This window comes from Stegastes partitus, unplaced genomic scaffold (assembly GCF_000690725.1).
Source record: "Stegastes partitus isolate 25-593 unplaced genomic scaffold, Stegastes_partitus-1.0.2 Scaffold1648, whole genome shotgun sequence".
Classification (NCBI taxonomy): Eukaryota; Metazoa; Chordata; class Actinopteri; family Pomacentridae; genus Stegastes; species Stegastes partitus.
The window spans coordinates 95537-119140 of NW_007579379.1; the positions used below are offsets into that span (position 1 = coordinate 95537).

Sequence of the window (23604 nt, forward strand, 5' to 3'; positions counted from 1 at the left end):
GCGTCCAACTGTGAGCGGCAGTGCGCACATGCCGAGGGAGAATTTATGGCTGATCATTTTTTTCGGTATGTCACTTGAACGTAAAGCGCGCCGCTTCTCCCTGACGCGCAGCTCTGACCGCTGTTGGGTTTTCTCTGCCTGCAGCGGGGCTCTCCAGCGCCTCCTGCCCGTGTCTGGGAGCGCTTCCCTCCGCAGAGGAAGCAGTGACACAGTAGTGATCTGTGGGGAGTAATTTCTGGGAAGCCTGAGAGGAGCGTCTGAATGGAAAAAAAACAAACTTGGCATTTTGGGATGTGATGAAGTCCACAGTTCCGCTGGATGGTTCTGGTTTGGATCACAACTTGCGGTGAAACTTTCTGTTAGTGTGAGGATGCACCGATTTGACTGAGCCTGGTGATATTCTTACATCGTTGGAGATGAAGGCTAACCGACGAACTGTGAACTTGTGGATATTAAACTTTTTCCTGTGTTGGACTCCGGTTGAGGCACAGGTAAGAAACATATACACCCACTTCTTTAAACAAACTGAATGAACATCAGCGCATCTTTTTGCTACCAAAGTGATATTTGTGCATGATAGCAATCCTCTCTTGATCCTCAAAAAGCTTAATGTAAACGTAGTAATGCAGATCAAAAATCCCATTATATAAGATTAGAATCGTGGCAGAAAAAGTGCTGGGATCCACAATTGAGTATAATATGCAGCAACATGTCTCCCTTCACCAGCACAGACACAACCATCAATCTATAGTGAACACGCCAGTCATTTCTCTATGTGCATGTGTTCATCTTCTGTGTGTCTTCCCTCCTTCTAGATACAAAAGGAGCAATTACAGAGAAATGTCAGCACCCAGGAACATGGCAGCGTAGTATTTTCTAATAGCAGAGTCTGCCTGTGCAGTCTGTCGGCATCTGTCTAACGCCTAACTTGATGAGATCTGACCAATATTGCGCTTTTCTCAGCTGACCTTTTTATTTATTATCACAGAATCGTGACAGCATTGGCACTTTTGTCAGAAGCAATTTGTTCCTCATTTGAGGAGTTGTATCTGTAACTGTCAGCTGACAAATTGGCTTGTCAGATGCCTTACAGACCGCTTTATATTTGATTGGTCTGCCTATTTCAATTAGGAAACCACGTATCTGGTGCCAACCCTAAAAATGTAACTAACAATGCATGGCTAAAAGCAGACACTGAAAAAACATTTTTTCTCTGCTTATAGTTTCTTTTTTTGACATGTTCTATAAGCGACATTACATTTCAACTGATTAGTTTTGAATGTTCGCACTGACGTGCTACAGGAAAAAAAGGTAACACACCTGGGGATAGTGTAACAGAGTGTTAAGACACATGACTCCACAGAATGGTTGCATTATTAGTCATTGAACTATGAAGAGTCACAGTTGTCCAAAGTGAGGTGTAACATGTGTTGTAGAGCAGGGGTATTCAATTAAAAGTCACTGAGGTCCAGTTATTAAAATGTCCTCCAAGTGAAAGGTCAGAACTGAAGTCCAGTTTTTGTCTTTTAGCCTTCCCCTATGGCCACATTTTCTTAATACTTATTGTCAATTTTCAGTGCAGGATATGTTCAACTGAGTGCACAGTTAGCTCTTTTACCATATATATAAGTAGTCCTAGGCAAAAAAAAATTGAGGCCTGTATTTCAGATTAGAGAAAACAAAAACCTCAGAAAAGTCAGATATTAGAGGTGCAGCTGTAGAGCCAGAAGCTTTTTCCTCCATCTTGCCAAGTCGTGCTGTTTTAAAACATGAATGTCAGGGTTTTAAGAACTTTCTTAAAGATATTCTGAAGCCTGCTTCTGTGCTCGCTATTCATCCTTGAACTGCACCTACAACATCTACTCTACCAGTCTTTTTCATGCTTCTTGTAGCTGCGTGCTGTCTATTGGACATAATGTGAGTTTCAATGGCTTTTTGAAGTAATGTTCTAATATAGATGGGAATCACTCTCTGACTTATTTTTTTTATGTCCTGCTTCCCTGATGATATGAGTAGAAGGAGTTCATGCACAACTGTAGCATAAATAACAAATAGTCCCACAGGCATTTTTATTAACTCATTTTTTTGTACATTCAAACAGAAAATGCACATGGTAAAACATTAAAAAAATCTGGGGTTTTGCCTGCAGTTTTCTTCACATTTGGATATGAATCAGTTGTGGATTCTGTGTGACGGAAAAGAGATGTACTTTTAAGTTTTTCTTTATGCGACAATTTTATTTAAAACACCCGCTGTAGGCCACTGTGTGGAGTGAACTAATGCAGTTTAATCCTCAACCTACTTTTCAGAAATCCTGACAGCTACTGGAAATGTTTGTTTGAGGGCATTGCTGACAAAGGAAGTTTGACCGTTGATGATACTGAAGGATTAACTTTCCATCTGCAGCGTGTTTACACTAAGATGAAGATCCGATGATATTTTATGAGCAATTATTGCAGAAAACCGTGTGATTCAAAAACGTTTACATATTTTTTCCTTTCGGCTGTTTGCTGATGGTGAAGGATGGTGGATGGCGGTTAGGTTAAGCTTTTGGTTATAAATATCATAAATTAGTCAGAGTTGTTAAAGTTCAGTAGATGATAAATTTGTTATAAAGTTCTATCTATCTATCTATCTATCTATCTATCTATCTATCTATCTATCTATCTATCTATCTCAGTCAGCAGGCTTTTTTCATTATGTTTAATCAATACAGTCAAAAATTCAGTGTTATATGGAGTCTTTTCCATCTCAGTCTAGATGAAACTGTAAACTGTTACTGAAAGTAATTTCTATTATCAACCCTGGAAAATGGCAAAGCTCCACACCATCTCTTAAACATGTACAATGTTGAGACAATGAAAAGAACCATCTGGATAATTAGTGTGCTTTATGGCTCACACTAATTATAAATGGTTCTATAAGCTTGACTTGGTAAAATAACTGTTGTTATTTTCCTGAATAGGCTGAGAAAGAATGACTCTGCAATGATGTCTTTTTTCAAATGTTCACTGTATATAACAGTTGGATTAAGATAACTGGAGTAGCATCCAGATCTGCTGACAAGTAACTGGTGAAAGCCTCTGAGACTGCTGCATTGTTGAAATGTGGTTCTAAATACAAATACACAAGTGTTAAAACTTGTTCATCTCTTCATTGACCTGACATTAGAGATCTGGAGGCTCAGGCTTTCTTCTCTCATTTGTAGCCATAAGGGACACTGACTTCAAGCACTGACAAAATGTCCACAAGTTCAGCTATAAAATAATACCCATGTCACAGTGAGTCTGAGTAACAAGAATTTCTTTGCAGATTTGAATCAGACCATTGTATACACGTGGATAAAATTGTTGGTACCCACAATGGTCACAGAAATAACTTGAATCTGACAAAAGTAATAATAAATAAAAAATCTATGAAAATTCACCAATGAAAATCAGACTGCTTTTGAACTGTGGTTTAACAGAATTATTTTTAAAAATAAACTCATGAAACAGGCCTGGACAAAAATGATGTACCCTTAACTTAATATTTTGTTGCACAACCTTTTGAGGCAATCACTGCAATCAAACGATTTCTGTAACTGTCAATGAGACTTGTGCACCTCTCAGCAGGTATTTTGGCCCGTTCCTCATGAGCAGACTGCTCCAGTTGTCTCAGGTTTGAAGGGTGCCTTCTCGAGACGGCGTGTTTCTGTGACGGTTCGTGCTAAGTGACTGTGCGGGCGGACCCAAACGAAAAGGGAGACGGGGAGAAGGGTTAAAGGAAACAGGATTTATTTAGGGAAGGTGGTGGAGTGATGGGCACCAGGAGGCAGAAACATAGTCCGGTGAAGGGGTGCCGGTCGTGGGGGGTGCCAAGGGTGGTGCGAGGAGGTCCGGTGCTCGTGCGTGCCTTTGTCTGTGGAGGTTTTCCTGGTGTAGAGAGGGAGCCTTGAAGAGGGAAACCAGGGTGGTGCGCAGGGGTCCGGTGCTCAGGAGTCGGTGCTCGTGGGTGGTGCTCTCGTGACGGTTCACCCGGTGATGGTGCCCGTGGTCGTGAATTCCCGTGAGTGCAAAACTCTGGAGTGCCTGGAGGAGTGCTGAGTGCAGGAGCCGAGGAGGAACACTGGAAGCAGGCAGACAAAGCACATACAATAAACTCGAGACTAGAGAACAACAAAAGTGCTAGAAATGCTCAGCGAGGTGTAGCAGCTAGCGGCCTGACTGTACCACGAGGTAGGTATCACAATCGTCTGGCGTCGGTCTTCTGTGAGACGCCAGTATACAAGCAGGGCACGGCTGATGAGCCGATGAGCCACAGCTGCCAGCGTGCACGTGTCTCTCCTGATCGGCTCCGCCCAGCCTGCAGAGAGCAGAGACACACCCACCAAAGCACAAAGACAGACAAAATCCCAAAAACCCAGTGAACACAGTCTATGACCCTCACAGTTTCAGCTCCTTCCACAGATGTTCAATAGGATCTAGATCAGGCCTCATAGATGGCCACTTCAGAATAGTCCAATCTTTTCCTCTTCGCCATTCTTGGGTGTTTTTAGCTGTGTGTTTTGGGTCATTATCCTGTTGCAAGACCCATGACCTGCGTCTGAGACCAAGCCTTCTGACACTGGGCAGCACATTTCTCTCTAGAATACCTTGATAGTCTTGAGATTTCATTGTACCCTGCACAGATTCAAGACACCCTGTGCCAGATGCAGCAAAGCAGCCCCAGAACATAACAGAGCCTCCTCCATGTTTCACAGTAGGGGCAGTGTTCTTTTCTTGGTATGCTTCATTTCTGCTGATGTGCCTTACCAAAAAGTTCCAGTTTTGTCTCGTCTGTCCATAGGACATTCTCCCAGAAGCTTTGTGGCTTGTCAACATGCAGTTCCAGTTCCATGCAAATTCCAGTCTGGCTTTTTTATGATTTGTTTTCAACAATGGCGTCCTCCTTGGTCGTCTCCCGTGAAGTCCATTTTGGCTCAAACAACGATGAATGGTGCGATCTGACACTGATGATGTACCTTGACCTTGGAGTTCACCTTTAATGTCTTTAGAGGTTGTTCTGGGTTATTTTGTTAGCATTCGTATTATCCATCTTTTTGATCTGTCATCAATTTTCCTCCTGTGGCCACGTCCAGGGAGGTTGGCTACAGTTCCATGGATCTTTCTATTGCAGTGCAGCAGAGCAATGTACTGTGACCTTGCTGTTTTTAGCCATAGAAGGGTGGCTGTTTGACAGTCCTCCACTTTCAAAAGGACCCTTGGAACCAAAATTCGATGGATTACAGTGAAATGGTTCCTACAGTGTGAATATTAAGCCCCCTTCAGACATGCACCGTGTTAAGTAAATCTTACAGTGCAGTTCAACATGTCATGTCAATATAAATTTAATGTTCAGTCTTACTTGGTTGGACATACAAATTTTCCCATACCACTTTCAACCCGAAAGTTGGCTTGGACAAAAAATAGTTTCTGTTGTTGTGGCCTAGATTTCCCCACCGTAATCAATATATGCTCAGCCACGCCAGTCCTTAAAAACACAGATGTTGATTAATGAGTAAAAGAGCGTCAAGGAAGATTAGGAAAGAGGAAAAATGCTAAATATCCTAAAAAGTGGTGTTGCAAAATTGTATACCCTACTGTACAGCCACATAAATGCTGGTTCTCACTCATTTCTTCCCCCAGGCCCCAGAGGAGCACCGTTTACCCTGTAGTCTAATAAATAAATGAAAAAAAAAACAATGCTGATGCACTGTTAATGTTGATGAATGATAGTTCAAAAAATAATGTTGTTTTTTCCAACAAGATAAGGCGTCAGAGCCATAATTAAGATATTTTTTTGCTCACCAGGGATAACATAAGAGGGCCAACTTGTTAGCAGGTAAATGTTAATGAATTGTCTTAACCACACAATGCCCAATGTGTTGCCCAGCTGCTGTGACTTTCCTATGTGGTGACATTGGAACTGGGACAAGATGTCTTCATGGTACTTTTCAGATATCTCACATATATAAGTTTTGACTGGTCAAAATGATCTGTAGATATCTTTAACTTGGATTATGACAAGCCAAAATGGTATTGGAGATATCTTGAACTAGAGTTCTACTTGGCAAAATGACTTTCTACATATCTGCATTTACGTCAAAAGTTACAGTAAGCAGGAGGTAGCTTGCTTTTCAAATATGGTATGGCATAACATCTGTAACCACACACAGCCAGCTGTTTTACTGCCAACATCAGAGAAGCCTGAAACCGAAGATCTACTAAGTTTTGACAAAAGTCGCTCATAAATGAAACTATGGTTCTTTAGAAACTCCTTGATGATAAGCTTTTTCTATTTAATGCCATTTTCTAACAATTTTATCCTCCACAGCAGTTGCCATTACGTCTGCTAATGCTGTTAAAATGCTTTGCTTTACCAATATCCATTGGGAAGCTTTGCATTAGCAGTGTCATGCACAGGTATTCAGACTTGTCATAATGATGTCTGACATATTTGCAACCATTGGCCAGTCAAAACTGCATTACAGATATCTGCTTTTCAGAGTCAGAATGATGTTGTAAGTATCTTGAATAACAATTCTGACTGGTCACAGTGTAATCATGACTCGTCAAAAGGACGGTGTCCTGTCTGGTATATTAGTTCCAGATTCTCAAACTTGGCTATTAAGTGTTAAAGTGGCTGCAAGTTCCACATTCTACATCTCCCTCTCATCCACATCTCTCTTCCTGAGCTCATGCTCGTCACTTTGCAAGCAACTGTAATATATATTGTGGACGACGCCATGTTTGGTGATCAACTTTGTTCTTCTTTTATTCTCTGATCTCACAACAACACAGTAACAACACCACCAAGCTACAGTGCCACCTAGGGAACATACCGGGTATTGCAGCTCTTGTTTTGAATACACTACATCTCCTTTTCTCAAGATTATTTTTAAGCGGTGTATAGAAAATGGATGGATGGACATTGACTACACCCTCTAGCCCTTCTAGGTGTCTGGCTATGCACCTCTGGAACACCTCTGGTGCTGATTATATACCAAATGGAAGCCTTTTAAATCGATGTCTACCAAATGGTGTATTGAAGGTACACAGGTGAGAGCTTTCTTCATCTAGTTGGATTTGCCAAAATCCATGATTTGCATCTAAAACTGAAAATAATTTGGCATTTGGCATTTCAGCTACCACTTCTTCTATTGTGCACAGCGGATGATGTTCTCTCTTAATGGCCGTATTGAGGTCTTGTGGGTCAATACAGATCCGAACTTTGTTAGGTTTTGTTACAGTCACCATGCTGTTTACCCAATCTGTAGGTTCAGTTTGTTTGGTTATCACCCCCAAACTTTCCATTCTTTTCAGTTCTGGTTCAATCTTGTCTTTTAGTGCGACAGGAACTTTCCTGGGTGCATGAACAACTGGAGTAACATCTGGATCTGTCTTGATGTGGTGCACTCCTGGTATGCAGCCTAATCCAGTGAAAAAGTCCTCATATTCATGAAGAATGTCACTCTCTGTTTAATAAAAACACGGGACACAGTGGACTGATATCGTTATTCTTCTTGAGTAACCGGAATTTGTTCACCATAAGTAGGTACAAAACATTGTGGGACGCATAGTCCAATATACCTACTACTGCACCTCCTTCTTTTAGCTGAAGTTGTGCTTCGTCAGGTAAACATATATAAAGTGACAGCTTAAACATTAAAGTGCTGTATATACTCATTTTTAACATTTTAACAAATGCTTAGACAACATAGCAAACGTTCTTGTTTTTAACAATATTAGAATCATCGTTTACATATCTAATTTATTAGGAGGTCTCACAACTCAACCAGATCTTGTAATAGTCACTGTAGGTCTAAGGTGCCTCCTGTTCCTCCTCAGGACACACCTGTCGGTCTGTACCACATGGGATCTGGGAGTTTTGGTGGGTCTAACGACTTCTCCTGTAGTCCCTTAGTAGTAATCCAAACTTTCTGTCCTGGTGCTAGTTTTGGGAGTGGTCTAGCATGATGTCTCCGGTTGTAGTGTTTTGCCTGCTCGCACCTCCATCCCTTCTCCTTCTTGCGAAAGGCTAGCAGGTCCGGCCACTTAGGATCCAGCTTGATTGTGAGTTGAGGTAGAGTGGTACGGAGGTTTCTCCCCATCAGCAACTGAGCTGGTGAAAACTCGTGTTCCAGTGGGGTAGTTCTGTATGCCAGCAACGCTCTGTTAAAGTCGTCCTTTTTCCACAGGTCCTTGATAGTGCGAACAGCACGCTCGGCCTCCCCGTTGGCCTGGGGGTACCTGGGACTGCTTGTGACATGTGAGAACTGGTACTCCTTTGCGAACTACTTCAACTGTTCTGATGAAAACTGCGGTCCGTTATCTGATACCACAGTTTCAGGAGTTCCATGTCTTGCAAATGCCTCTTTGACAGCTTTTTAAAAAAAACTAAAAATTTGGGGGGGGGCTTTTTGCCTTTATTTAGCGCAGTAGAGATAGACAGGAAAGGGGGGAGGAGAATGGGGAGAGACCTGCAGCAAAGGGTTGTGAGTGGGAGTTGATCCCACAACCACTGCGTTGGGGAACAAATCCCCTGTTCATTGGTCACCTGCACAACTAGGTGAGCTATAGGGGCGCCCTTCGACAGCTTTGATTGTGACCTCTGCTGACGTGTATTTGAGCTGTGCCACTTCAATATATCTTGAGAAGAAGTCTATAATCAAAATGTATTGTTTCTTTGACCACTCAAAAAGATCCATCTGCCATGGAAGGTCTGGAAGAGGAGTGGACAACAATGGTTCTGTAACCTGTATTTCTGACATGTTAAACAATCTCCCACCATCTGGCCTATCTGCGCGGAGATGCCTGGCCACCAGACTGATTCCTTAGCTCTGGCCCTGCCTTTGGAAATACCTCGATGGCCTTCATGCAGATGTTGCAATACAGAGGTGGTGGGATCACAAATCTTTCTCCTTTCATGAGGAAGCCGTGACCGACATGTCAGTCCATCCTGTATTGCCAGTATGCTTTGACATCTGGAACGAGCTTGCCTGTCTCTGGCCAACCTGTATGACAATAGTCCTTCACTTTTCTACACATTTCATCCATTGTTGTGCTAACTTTATCTCCTCCAGCCTTTTGTCCGTGGCAGGGAGACAGGAGACAACTGTGTCCACAAAAACCTCTACTTCTCTCTCCAGCTGAAGAGCTCCTGCTGAGGGACCTCCCACTGGAGCGCATGACAGGGCGTCAGCTGTGACAAGGTTTTTTTCCTGGGACATGGACGATATTGAATGAGAAGCGGAGCAGCCTAAGCCTGAGTCTTAGGATGCGTTGAGGAAGGTCGTCCAAGCCTCTGCTGCTCAGAAGAGGGACCAGAGGTTTGTGGTCTGTGATCAATGTGAACTGTAGCCCCATGAGATAGGATGAAAGCCTTTCACAGGCTCCTGTGACTGCAAGCGCCTCCTTTTCAATTTGCGCATAGCGCCTCTCAGTGTCTGTTAGTCCTCTTGAAATGTAAGTTACTGGTCGCCACAGGCCGTTTGCCTGCTTTTGTGTGAGTACGGCTCCGATTCCTTATGCCGATGCATCCGCAGCAACCCTCATATCTGCTGTGTTTGAGAACTGAGTAAGCACTTCTGGAGAGCTTAGTATCTCTTTTATTTTCTGAAACGCTGTTTCCTGTGGCTCTGCCCATATCCACTCGTTTCACTCTTTTTGCAGCTCCTTAAGCAGCTAGCTGAGGGATGAACTGGCTTTCGGACTGCTGAAGCTTATAGGGAATCCAAATGTTTTGGATTGTTGGGTGTTTCTGTCTCTGCCTTTGTTAAGCGCTATGAGATGACTTGTTGTTGTAAATATGTACTATACAAATAAAATTGAATTGAACTGAACTTGGCGAGGTAGTTGGCCATTCCCATGAGACGCCGGACATCTTCCACACAGTTTGTGTCCAACAAACGTGATCTCATTCTTGGCAAATACACTTGTCATTGAGAGTGAGGCCCTCCTTTTGGAGCACACGATGCAATCTCTGGTCGTGCTCCCGCCTGCCTCACAGATACACAAGCACAGCGTCAGCATGACAGATTACATCCTCAAAGTCCTCTAGCATCTGCAGCATTCTCCTTTGAAAATGCTCGGACGCTGATGCTATGCCCAAGAGAAGACGGTTGAACTGAAACCTCCAAAAAGGCGTGGTAAAGGTTGTGAGGGGCCGTGACTCTGGTGTGAGGGATCTGGAGCGAGCATCTAACTTTGTGAAGACTTTGGCGTCATTCATCATAGCGAGGGTTTGATCCACTGCTGGGAGAATATGGCGTTCCCTTTTAACTGCCAAATTCAGGGGTGTGAGAGCCACACATATCTTAGGTGGCTTTTTAGCTGGTCTGGGGATGACAGCAATGCCCGAACACCACTCTGTGGGTTCAGTGACTTTTGAAATAACTCCCAGCTCTTTCATTCTGTTCAACTCTTCCCTAACTGCATCTCTGAGCGGAAGAGAGACACGTCATGGGGCAGAAAGAGCTACAGGTATGGCTCCTTGTTCTAACTCTATGTGGTAGGGCTCTTTCAACTTGCCTAAACTCTGAAACACATCTGGGTACATTGCTGTGTAGTATTGTTTGTTGCTTCTTCACAGTTTCACTCCGTCTGACTTTTTCAATGGCTTTAGCAAGTGTTAATTCTGAGTCCATTTGTAGCTGTTCTGACAGTCTCTTGTCTTTAATTCCAACTACAATTCTGTCCCGAATCAGTTCCTCTTTAAGCACCCCAAGTCCACAGTTTTCTGCTAATTTGCGTACAGCTGTGATGAATGAGTCTGCACTCTCACCATCCCGTTGACGTCTGGAGGTAAACTGGGCTCTCTCAAAGATGACGTGTTTTTCCACATAGTGTTGTTCAAATGCTGCTTTGACTGCTTCATATTTCCTCTTATCCTCAGCCATTAATGGTAAAACTGCTAAAACATCAGCAGCAACAGCTCCCATTGCATGCAGGAGGAAACTGACTCGATACTCCTCTGTTTTACTGTGTAAAGCTGTTGCAGTGCAAAATCTTTCAAATCTTCTGATCCACTTTGGCCATTCTGCCGGGCATGCAAAATCAAATGGCTCCGGGGGAGTCCACTGCACAATGGTCGCCATCTCTGCTGCCGTATCCCTGGATTCCTCTTCACTTTCAGGATCGGAGTTTGATGCGCTGTCTCTCTGCACTGCTCCTTCTGCCAACATGTGCCGAGTGGGCCGTATGCTAGCAGCGCTTGTGCAGCTAACAGCTGGCACCGGAGTAACCTGTCTTGTCTTATCAGCATGTCGTTTTCGGTATAAACTGCACGAAAACTTCTTCTGCCAGTTTGCTGCAGTGTACTGCGCCCAAAAACGCCGCGGAGACTTGCAGTTCACCACTTCTGACACCATGTATAATAAAGACACGGGACATGTTGGACTGATGTTGTTATTCTTCTTGAGTAACCGAAAGTTGTTCACCACAAGTAGGTACAAAGCATTGTGGGACGCGTAGTCCAATATTCCTACAACTACAGCCGCCACTGATGGTGGAAACTGAAGTGTGACCTCAAACTAAACTGGCATCAGTAGCCTGTGCGCTCTGGCCACTTCCACCCTGTCGGAGCGCACCCCCAATCTGACAGCCTTGCTATCTGAAATAAAAGAGGGTTTTACGGGCTGCTGCTATAGCTCAACTGGTTGAGCTGGTGACCCATGTGCAGGGGCTATAGACCTCGATGCTAGTGGCCATGGTTTCGAATCCTGCTCATGGCCCCTTGCTGCAAGTCCTTCCCCCTATTCCCTGTACAATAAAGGCAAAAAAAAAAACTTTAAAAAGAAGGTTTTACATTTAGTGTCGCATAATCGAGTCACGGCTGAATATGAAAATTTTAAAAGTGATAATAAAAGCCAAAAGCTGTTTGCTTGGTGTTATGTGAAAAAAAAATTTGAGTCCAACAAACCAATTTTATGGGGCTTTAGCTGGAAAACAATTTACCCATCTAAATAATTAATTTAGCAGTCTGTAATTGTTTTGTAATATAACAAGTCTATGAAACCAAACAAGCAACGCTGTGAGACTGCAATAGTCACTACTAATTTTAGAAAACAATATTGTTACACATACTGTAGGTGAGAATGTTTGAAGTGCCGCATGGTCCCAGATTTAGCAGGGGAATGGAAGGTGAATGAACACTAAACATTACATGATCACAAATTAAATAAATGCATGAATAATCTGCTCTACGATGGTAAAATACACAAATATTTACATATATCCAGAACTAAATTTCACAATATTTGAGCATGGAAATGAGAATTGTGCAACAAAATGCTTCTTGCTGCTTTCTTCCATTGTTTTTTTTCCAGTCATAGTTATCCTCAACTTGAAAGCCACAACTGCTGGCCTATCCCACAGCAGATGGTAGATGGCAAGATGTCCCAAATGTCATTAAAAAATTCAAGCAGTTGGTAATTTATGCACACAGGGTCACAGAACTGATCTTATTTATTGTACTCCACAGATGGGCTTTGATGGGTCTCTCTCTGCGCAGGAGCAGATGTACATCCTGTATGAAATCAAAATGCAGTGCTACCAGAACCTCTCCAACATTGATCCAGGGACCACAGGTACAAAAGCTACACTCAGAGTTATATTTCTGTAAAACAATTACACAATTCTGCATATTTGAATGAATCTGAAGTTTGTGCATGCTCACGTGGAAGCAATACCATGTCATATGTAGGGCTGGACCCAAATAGCTGACTGGAATCGGGATATCAAACTTGATCTCCGAATACTGCAGCTGCCGGTGCCGCCGCGGAAACGGAGCCGTCACCACTAACCCAAACATAGAAACTGGTCTTAGTATCCATATGCAGCATGTGTGTCACTCCAGCCTGTCGTCGGAGCCTTAATGCGTACACCCCCCAACAATGAGGGCAAAAGTCTGACCAATGAGATAAAAATAATAAAGTAAAATGTAAACAAAAGGATATATAATCAACAAAGTTTAACCTTTTGGATGACTTTTTTTTTTTTTTTTGCTTGCAATGTGTTCAATTCTCTCCCAAAGTCTTGTTTTTGTTTGCTATTTAAAAGTTTTGGGATTATATTGACACAGATATCAGTGTTTCCTCTTCATTCATTTAGGAGTGGTGGGCCACCATTCCTAAATCCTAGCCACCTTTGAAATCCTTCAAATTTTTTTTATTTTTTATTTTATTTTTTATTGTCGCACCGGCACGTCTCTACCTTTACAGCAGAGTCCTGCACTGGATCGGTACTCGTGAGCACTAAGGTAAACGACAGATAACTAGCTCAGTCGCTTCTCTTTGGCAGGTTAATACGACGTTAATTACTCGTGAGAGCACGACCTTGAAAGTGATGTCACGTCCAGCACCAGGCTCCAGGTCAGAGAGTCAGAGGAGGGTCGTCTTGGACAGGGGTGTCCAATCCTGGTCCTCGAGGGCCACAAGCTTGCATGTTTTAGATGTTTCCCTCTTCCAACACACCTGAGTCAAATGATCAGGATCGTTATCAGGTTTCTGCAGAGCTTGATGATGAGCTGATCATTTGAGTCAGCCTTGAGTTTTGCGATGGTAGTCTCATCAGTCATTGTTGACACCATAGCAGTGGGGAGTATGAGATCCTCAGCTGTTGGATGTGGTTTCTTGCGATTCTGTTACAGGGCTCCCGACTAACCTTTCCAGTGGTAGCATGGTTCTACTAACTTTCTTCATTGGTCGCACCAGCTAATGATCTGGTTGCCCTCCTCCCTTATTTTTGTTGGTTCAGCATTGCCACAGCTATTAATGCACCATGCAGCCGATGAATAGTTGTTTCTGCATAACTTAGTTATGTTGCATTGATCTTCAGTGATACAAGACTAGATATTTGTAAAATGTTTTAACCTTAAAATATATTTATTTTGTCACCAATACTCTTCTAGTACCAGTCATAACTGGAGACAGGCTAAAAAATCGCTGAAAGTGCCCATGGGTGCATTTTACAGATATTCCCTAATATTCCCTAAATGCCTCACATGTTGCTCCAGTAGATGCTACATTTTACCGATGTTCCCTGAACGCCTCACATGCTGCTCCGGTAGATGCTACATTTTACCGATGTTCCCTGAACGCCTCACATGCTGCTCCGGTAGATGTTACCAGGTGTCTGCAGGGCAGTGTCTCTGACAGGTCAGCGACCAAACATTTGTTGGAAAACAGTGGAAAGTGAGTTCTACACTAATTTGCCCAAGTTGAAAAGTCTTCTATTAGCAGAGTTTTTAGCAGAGTTTTTTTTTTGTAATATTTTTTAATGAACGGACTTTTGTACGAGCTGAGCGCATTTTAAATATTCATACCACTGGCCATCATGTTTTTAGACAAACTGTGATGGCTGTTAAAATGTGAATCCGGGGGGCGCCACACACTTTGAGAAACACTGGCTGCATAGAAGATGGTTGTAATCTAGATTGTTCAGCAGGCCAGCATCATCTTTTTCATCACGTCTTTACTCGTCAATTGATAATGAACAGAGATATCGTTTTAGGCTTTGTTGTCAGTACTTCTTAAATTTACATTGTCGTCACAAATTAGCCACGGAAAAATGGATTGTCAACTAAAAGTTTTCGTTTGAGTTTTCGTTGACAAAATTAACACTGCCCCGGGGTCAGACGCGCCCCCCCAGCATCGCACCCTATTTGAGAAACACTTGTAACAATTAACATTAGACAGGGAGGAGCAGTGGACAGCAGCAGACATTTATTAATATATTATCAGACACAAACTAGAAACAATTTTAAATGATTAGGGTGTAGGAAACTGAGAGAAACAATGTCAATATTGTTTCTATTTGTAGGTGAAGACTGACTTGATAAACAAGCTGCAGGGGATCAGCTTGCATCATATACGCTACTGAGCATCAGCGGCTACCTCTCCGAGAATTTCCCCACAACAGACCCTTGGAGCGCTTCCATAAAAAACCCAGAAAAATTAATTGTTTTGAGCCTGGGTGCAAACTTTGCCATTGATTCTACAGCCCCATCAAGAAATTATTTTTTATTTTTATTTTTATTTATTTAATGTCATTGTTTTGTTTTTTATTTTTAAAATTTGTACAGTCAGCCTTTAAAAAGGCATTTTCAACTGGCCATTCAATAAATAGGTTGTAAAAGTAAAATCTGCAGTCTAGTGTCATTTGTTTACGCCGCCACAGCTCCTTGGAGGAAACACTGGATTTAATTCTGTAACCATCCTGATTATTTGTCTTCATGATGAAATGCTCGGTCCAGTGTTTAAGTAAGTTTTCAGGGAGAGCAGAGAGGAGATGAACCAGCAGATTTCACTTTTGGAGCATCTCATTTTGCTCCCATTCATCATAAGAGTCCATAAGTAGTTTTCACATTATTCACTGGACTTGTGCTCTTTGACTGTGGGTACATCTGTTGGTTTCTGTTTAGCACTTTTTCTGGCAAAAAGAAAAGGATTAAAAAAACAAAACAACAACAACAAAACAAAAAACAAAAACAGTGTAGAACCAGGAATTAGCATATGCACTGTGTTCCATGTTTTAAGCTGTGAGTGCACATGCTGCCATATGGAAGAACATACTAAATATTATGATATGCAGTATATAACCATAATAATGTGAAATGTTTAAGATTTTATTTCGTAGTTAACATTCTTTCATTTTTAAGTTTACAAAGCTATGTTGAGAGGAAATTGGGAGCATTGAAACATATTTCAGGAAAATTCACACTGGAGACACTGGAAGCTGTTTTTTTTTTTTTTTGTAATTCAGACTTTTAGAATTGCTTTTGTCCTTATTTGGTGATTTTCAACTCTTTAACATTCAGACTTCCTGCTTTCTGCTGACAAATATGAATATTTCGCATTCATTACATTTGGCAGAATATAGAAGATAATATTTCTGTGCTCTATCAAATAGCAAACAACAGACACATCGCCTACACCTTTCCGTCAGTGGAACTAGGCATTATCAAAATGTCAGTTAGTCAAACACACTTTATGCTATGATTGGCCAGCTGTGTGAAGTTGACAAAGTAAGCAGTCTCCAAATGGGCTGGAGCTGGGGGAACGGTGTCCTAAATGTTAAGAGTGAAGCCATGTACAGTTCTGCTTTCTTGTAATGTGACATTGCAGACCTAACTTGAAGTGGCAGTGGGACTGTGAGAATATGTTGTTGCAAATAAAAGACACATACAAGCCATAGTCAGTAAACTTACAAAAAACAAATGTTGTCATGTCCCTGCAGCCTCCGCCCCTGCCCTGCTCTCTCTCTGGCTCTCTCTCTGGCTCTCTCTCTGGCTCTCTCTCTAGCTCCCCAGCACGCAGGCAGGTGTGTCTGGTCACCAATCTGCTGATTGGTACGTGAGGATTGGTCCACTCCAGCTGCGACCTCCGGTCTGCTGGTATTTCAGCTCCGGCCAGGCAATGCTCCAGCGCCATGCTGTTGAACCATTCACCGGTTCTGCCACCATCACCATTCCACTCCTGCCATTAGGAATCGGATTCTCCACCTGTCACCTGCCCGCTCTCATCCACTCGTCTGTTCCGATGCCGGTCTCCGTCTGCCTCTCCACCGCCGCCGCGGCAACGCCAACCCCTCTGCACCACCTATCCTCCTCCCTGCTTCCCCTCTCTAGTCTGCCTGTCCGTATGTTCGGTATCTCCTCGCTCTGAATTAAGTCCGCCAGTCTGTGCGTAGTGCTAGCTTTAGAGATAGCTTTTTGTCTGCTAGCCTTTTCTGTTTGTGTTTATTCAAGCTTTGCATTACGTCCGCCTGCCTGTGCGTAGCGCTAGCTTTATAGATAGCATTTGTCTACTAGCCCTTTCGGTTATTGAGTTTCCTCATTAGCACCTTATGATGTCCTCTTTTAGTTGCTCCGCTGTTTAGTCTAGTTTTGGTTTCCCGGTTCCCGACTCGGTGGTACCGAACTCGGGTCCGTGTCTTATTTCTTTTGTTCAGGCCTCCAGTCCGGTCCCCCGAGGGATCCTGCCGTCTCGGTCTCCGGCCACCAGTCCGACCTCCCGAGGGATCCCGCCGCCAGTCTTCAGTCCGACCACCCAAGGGTCTCAGTCTTATCCGTCGCCGGCATCCTAATGGGTTCCGCTGCCGGGCTCCAGCCGGACTGCCCGAGGGCCTCAGTGACATCCGTTGCCAGCCTCCAGCTCGGCCGCCCGAGGGTCTCCATCTCTTCCGTCGCCGACCTCCCAATGGGTTTCGTCGCCGGCGTCCAGCTCGGCCGCCCGAGGGTCTCCGTCTTGCCCGTTGCCGGCCTCCTGCTCGGCCGCCCGAGGGTCTCCGTCTCGCCCGTCGCCGGCCTCCTGCTCGGCCGCCCGAGGGTCTCCGTCTCGTCCTCCGGCCCACTCCTGCCCGCCTGCCCGACCGTCCTCCGGGCCGTCCTCCTGAGCAGCCCCGCCTGCCCGACCGGCCTCCGGGCCGTCCTCCTGAGCAGCCCCGCCTGCCCGACCGGCCTCCGGGCCGTCCTCCTGAGCAGCCCCGCCTGCCTGACCGGCCTCCAGGCCATCCTTAGACTTGCAGGTGTGTCTGGTTACCAATCTGCTGATTGGTACGTGGGGATTGGTCCGCTCCAGCTGCGACCTCCGGTCTGCTGGTATTTCGGCTCCGGCCAGACAATGCTCCAGCGCCACGCCGTCGAACCATTCACCGGTTCTGCCACCATCACCATTCCACTCCTGCCATTAGGAATCGGATTCTCCACCTGTCACCTGCCCGCTCTCATCCACTCGTCTGTTCTGACGCCGCTCCACCACTGCAGCTCCGTCAGCTCACCAGCACCAGCTCCGCTCACCTTTCCCTCTCTGGATTCCCTGGCGTCCGCTCCTGGTCTCCGTCTGCCTCTCCACTGCCGCCGCGGCAACGCCAACCCCTCTGCACCACCTATCCTCCTCCCTGCTTCCCCTCTCTAGTCTGCCTGTCCGTATGTTCGGTATCTCCTCGCTCTGAATTAAGTCCGCCAGTCTGTGCGTAGTGCTAGCTTTAGAGATAGCTTTTTGTCTGCTAGCCTTTTCTGTTTGTGTTTATTCAAGCTTTGCATTACGTCCGCCTGCCTGTGTGTAGCGCTAGCTTTATAGATGGCTTTTGTCTGCTAGCCCTTTCGGTTATTGAGTTTCCTCGTTAGCACCTTATGGTGTTCTCTTTTAGTTGCTCCGCTGTTTAGTCTAGTTTTGGTTTCCCGGTTCCCGACTCGGTGGTACCGAACCCGGGTCCGTGTCTTAGTTCTTTTGTTCAGCCAACCACTAATAGGTGTAGTTTGCCCTGCCTGCAAACCTCCTTGAGTTTTGTACTTATTTTCCTGTGTGTAGCAATAAATTGTTATTGTTTAAACTGCCTGTCTGCCATTTTATGTTGCCTCGCACATGAGTCTTTGAACCATCCCGTAGCAAATGTATATGCATGTGTGTATATATATGTATATATAACAGCGGTTTACAGTATTTCCTGTTATTTACATTTCTGCACAGGTTGTTCCCTAACACAATTTTTTGCGAGTACAAAAGCCCTAGTCTGTGTGCCTTCAGTCAACAGAGATGTGCTCACATAGAGATCTCCAACATCACAAATCAATTTTCATGTATTTCACATCTTTCACGTCTTTCTCATGTCGCATCCGCCACACAACATATTGTCGAAAAATAGCTGTTGATGTGAGTAAGGCAGATCTGAAATGTGTTCCATCAATTTCTAAGTATTATAATGAGGTCATTCAGGTGTCAATGTATGTAATTTGTGAATTTTAAGAAATAATAGTAGACCCACTTAGGGCTTGTTTGCTGCCCACCGCTTATGTAAATGCCTGGAGAATCACATGGCAGCAGGAACATTAAAAGATGAAGAAAAAATATTTCTTGAAATGAAGAGTGATATGTGCGTTTAGACGTGGCACAGCAACAGTAACTTCATAAACACCGGACCAGTTATGATCTGGCGGTAAAAAGTGCTCTTTGTTCTTCTACATATTCAACAGGTCAGCTGATACTCACAGATTACAGGTTTGTAAGGAAAAATTGTTTGTAATTCAATTAAAATTCTGTAGCTGAATGCTGAGCTTCATTGGAGCAGCCATGACATTTACACAGTGTGTCTTTCAGTTTTTCACCTCAAAATACTGCAAAGGTAGTTCATTTAACCGTGACTGTATAACTCCTGGTTTTAGATCTGTTCTTAAATGGGCTGTTTTTCTCTAAAAACCATTGAGCTGCTGCTATTGGTCCCTCTTCCGGAAGAATATATGTGAGTCTTTGAGCTGGATAGTCCGGTGTTACATAGCACCTGGCTTGAATTGTTACTCACTTGTGAAGTTGGGCAGCTAAACAGTTGAGGGGAGCATTGAGGAATGGCAGAAGTAAATGTCTTCCGTTTAACATCTATATTATACTTTCAAGTGGAACAAGGACAAAACACAATTTAAACAGATTTTCACCATATGTGACCTTTAAAGGGTCAGTTTAACGCCTATTTGTCCAGTGCATCTCGTAGTATTTCTCTATTCAGAAAGTTTTGCTTTTTGTTCAACCAGGTTAAAAACGGTCGCTGAAAACTGTATACTCTGACTCACCACAAATATACCAGTTAATCAGATGGATTTTCTATCCACCACAATCCCCTCCAATGTCTGAATGAAGATATTGCTCTTGTTACCAGGAGAAGCTGTCTGAAAATGTGAACAAGAATTATTCCAGTATTTGAATTATTTCGACTTGCCCCTCTATGTGACTGCAACCTTTTCATCACGGCATGACAGTGTGTGACAGAATGAAGCAGCCATAAACACTGTTCCTCTCCAACATAGACAAACAACATGTTGTATTGACCAGTTATTTCCTAATCATAGTTAAAATAAGCACCCATTTAGTATCTATACACCACTAAATCGGGTTGTGGGGGGGGGGGGGGGGGGGGGGGGGGCTGGAGTCTATCCCAGCTGACTTTGCATGAAGGCAGGGGACACCTTGGATAGGTTGTGAGTCGCAGGGCAACACATAAACAAACAAGCACATTCACCTTCACACCTACGGATAATTTAGAATCACCAAGTAAGTAATCTTTGGACTGTGGGAGGAAGCTGGAGAACCCGGTGAGAACCCATGCTGTATGGGGAGAACATGCAAACTCCACACAGGCCCAGGCATTTCCTCTCTTCTGTAAAATTAACAATGTCTATGTTTTGCTGGTAATGCATAGTCAATGCAGCATATCATCATAAGACTTATTAAAGGTTGTTTCAGTGGTTGTTTTAAAAAAAAAATCACAAAATATGAGGCTGCAAGACACATTTTCATGATCAGAATACATTTCACATCAGTTCTGTAATTATATGTAATTTGTTAAAGAACCCTCTAGAAATAAGGCAAGCGTTAAGTTGAAGCTCATTAAATGCAACCAATAATATTTTGTCAGACTGGTTGTCCCAATTCAAATTAAATAAACAATGGCTCAAATAAAAATGTAATGATTCAGTCTCTTAGCAAAAATAATCAGTGACCAGCTACCAGATGATGTTGACTTTCTGTTCTTCTCGCTGCAGATGAGGTGTGCCCCCCAGACTGGGACGGTCTTATCTGTTGGCCCCATGGCTCCCCTGGGCTGGTTACCAAGGTTCCCTGCCCATCCTACATCTATGACTTCAATCACAATGGTGAACAGTTTGTTTATTTGTAAATGTACCATCACCAACACTGAGAACTGGATTGCAAGAGCCTTTAAAAGCAGAGATGAATTTACAATGTTTTAGCTTTCAGCATGTTGTGACACTAGTATTTTTCCTGCATGACTTGATTTACAAATAAAATCTGAAACATAAAAATGGAATGGGCAAGCTGAACGCTTTCTTTTGAGACATCTTATTTTATTAAATTTGAACAATATTGGTTTCGTGTGTACTGGAAAAGTATTAAAGCTACATTCATGCAGATGTTTTCACTTTGCTAATTAGAGCACTAATTGGATTAAACGTAGTTGTAGCTATATTTGAAAGTACAGTATGTGAGGTGCTGGTTTCAGTGTACTAATAATTCTCAGACCTTTCAACATGCCACAGTAAAAAAAAAGCAGATGTGGCTAATACATTAATGATGCCAAGACCAAGATCCTGAAACTGAAAAATCACTTTTGCCACAGTTTATGCCAAAATTTTGTCTGTGAAAAAGGCCTTAAAGGATGATAAGAATGTTTTCTGCCCTGCCAAACCAAAGAGCTTAGTGAGCTTGCCATTAAAGTATGTTACTCAGAGAGCGTTAAACATTGTGGCACTTACATAAATGAGCTTAATCAAATTAAGTTTATTTTCATTTTGCTGTACATACACAGTCGTACAGACAAGATGAGAGAGCGTTTCTTCAGGATCATTTAATTAGTACGTTTTGCGGAATGCACGTCTGGGATAGGCAAGACACTAAACGTTCACTCTCGCTGTCTCCTGAAGGGGCTGCTGCGTCCATGCGCACCGCCATCACGTTGAACATGGCAAACCTCTTCAGGGACACAACGACACACACGATGGTGTGACGATGGTGAAGCCACAGATGCTGCCCAGAGCTAGCTGCCTGTCTGTCTAACCAGAATAATGTCGTCCCCTCCAGCTTCTGGGATGTTGTCATGGAGCCATGTTTCTGTTAAAACGGATTTCTCTCAGCAAACACAGCTCGTCCAGCTTGTTGTTGAGGGAGAGGACGTTGGAGAGTAGGAGCGCACAGTGTGGGAATAGGGAAAAAAAAAAAAAACACCTCAGCACATCAGCACATGATAAAACATCACAACAAAACTCAAGACTTGCATGTGGGAGAGGGGAAGGGTGTTGGGGTGGGGAGGGTGTCACAGCCCAGACGCTGGGGGGAGCGCGCAACCACACGGCGCGTCACGCAGCCACGAGGTGCGTCACGCAGCCACGAGGCGCGTCGCATCAGCCCACAGCATACTGGTCTGCTACGGGGAGAGAGAGGAGGGTGGAGAGCCAACCAAGGCGTTGAGTCCAGGGGTGTGTGTGTGTGTTGTGTGTCTTCATGTATGTGTTTGTGTAAGTCCATGGACTCCATCGCCAGCCAGACTCAACAGTGTCTCTGACGTCTGATGCAGGTGACGAGATACGGCCGTTGCCGTGGAGACGACCTCGAAGAGTTCTGGTCCAGAACAAAGTTCACAGGAGAAGGAGTAGGGTAGGGGAGGGGCTGTGCATCTGTCTGCATAACATCCAGGAGAGTGTAGAGGTATCAGCCTTCCAAGGCCAAGGCTGAGGCAGGGGAGCCGAATGAAGATAAAGAAAGATTGTTTGGGTGAGGCCGACACTGCAATTTACCGTCAGTCCTTGGAGTCCCACTGGTTCTCTCTGTGATCCAAAAAAGCCGAATTTGATGGCCCATTACATCTGGATCGGGCTGTTCAACCGCTCCAAGGTGGTATCCATCTTGCGAATCAGTTCTTCCATTTTGCGATTTAGTTCGCATATCGCTTGAGTCTGAGAGTTGACAGCCCGAAGCAATCCCTCCATGGCGGGCAGCTTGTCAAATGCCAAAACTGCTGCCTCCGTCGTCCGAACTTTGCGATAAAGCAGGAACCCACAAGCTCCAAACAGCAGGAAGCCTGTTATCATGATCCCAATTAAGTAGACGTCTTCAACATTGTAGGGTTTTAGGTGTTTGGAAAATAAGATGTGCTTATTTCCACACACTAAAGCAAGTGATTGCATTAATTAAAATTATTAATACCAACCTTTGAATTATTCGGCCAGCGATATAATCTCAGAGTCAGCACAATAATTCTAATAAATTGTTTACTCTTGGTGCTCAGTCAAGAGTGTTTGATAAAATTAAGGGAATTAACTTAGAGCTTAAGGTAACTAAAGATCACATACGTAAAGTGACTGGATGTAAGCTATAGAAAACACAGGAAACAACTGTGTACGCACAAAACATTTATTACTAACTAAACAAACAAACAAATAACAACAACAAACATAAAATATAAAATACAAACAATGATGAAAATACTGGTTGAGAAATATGAGTGTGAAAACCTAATGTGGAACAGAGTGATGGCTTGGAGACTTAAGTCTTTTCACCCGAAGCAGCAGATAATCTGTTAAATTTGGAATATTGGTCAGAAGGCCAATTATAATAATCATAAAACACCCGTTTAGAGACAGAAGCTTGATACTTGCAGTTTCCTTGGTGGGTGCAGCAGCGTCTGGGAGACGAGGCCTTCAGCTTGAGTTGGATCAGGGTGTGGCAGTTGCTATTGTTACATTGGACCAAAGTGTGCAGCTCTCCTATCTGATAGAGAGAGCCTAGATGGAAAGATCGCAAGAGATGGAAAAGAGCAAGAGCGATGGAAAAAGAGAAGAGCGCAAGAGAGGAAGAGAAAGAATGCTTCCTGGGTGAAAGACTTTAAGTGAAACTACTGACCAATCAGAGCGAGCTCCACTCCAAGGGGGGCTGTTGGATATGACACCCCAGTATCACCGGGAGGTCATGAGGTGGTCAGAGTTTTGCTCTGAAAGTAACAATGTTCCTTCAGAACTATATGTACTTTCAATTATACAAAGTTAAGTTTACTGGAAATAAATGTGGAACATTTAAAGGGG

At 43.7% G+C, this 23604-nt stretch overlaps 1 protein-coding gene across 1 annotated transcript in view; it reads left to right on the forward strand.

The window, feature by feature from the left end:
• The first annotated feature begins 341 nt into the window (after nt 1-341).
• LOC103371797 (parathyroid hormone 2 receptor-like) overlaps nt 342-23604 on the forward strand; it is a 40349-nt gene continuing 17086 nt past the window's right edge. Inside the window, exons 1-3 of the mRNA XM_008301248.1 lie at nt 342-491; nt 12502-12607; nt 20554-20664. Coding sequence (XP_008299470.1) covers nt 417-491; nt 12502-12607; nt 20554-20664 — 292 coding nt within the window. The 5' untranslated portion in view covers nt 342-416. The remainder of the gene's footprint in view (nt 492-12501; nt 12608-20553; nt 20665-23604) is intronic.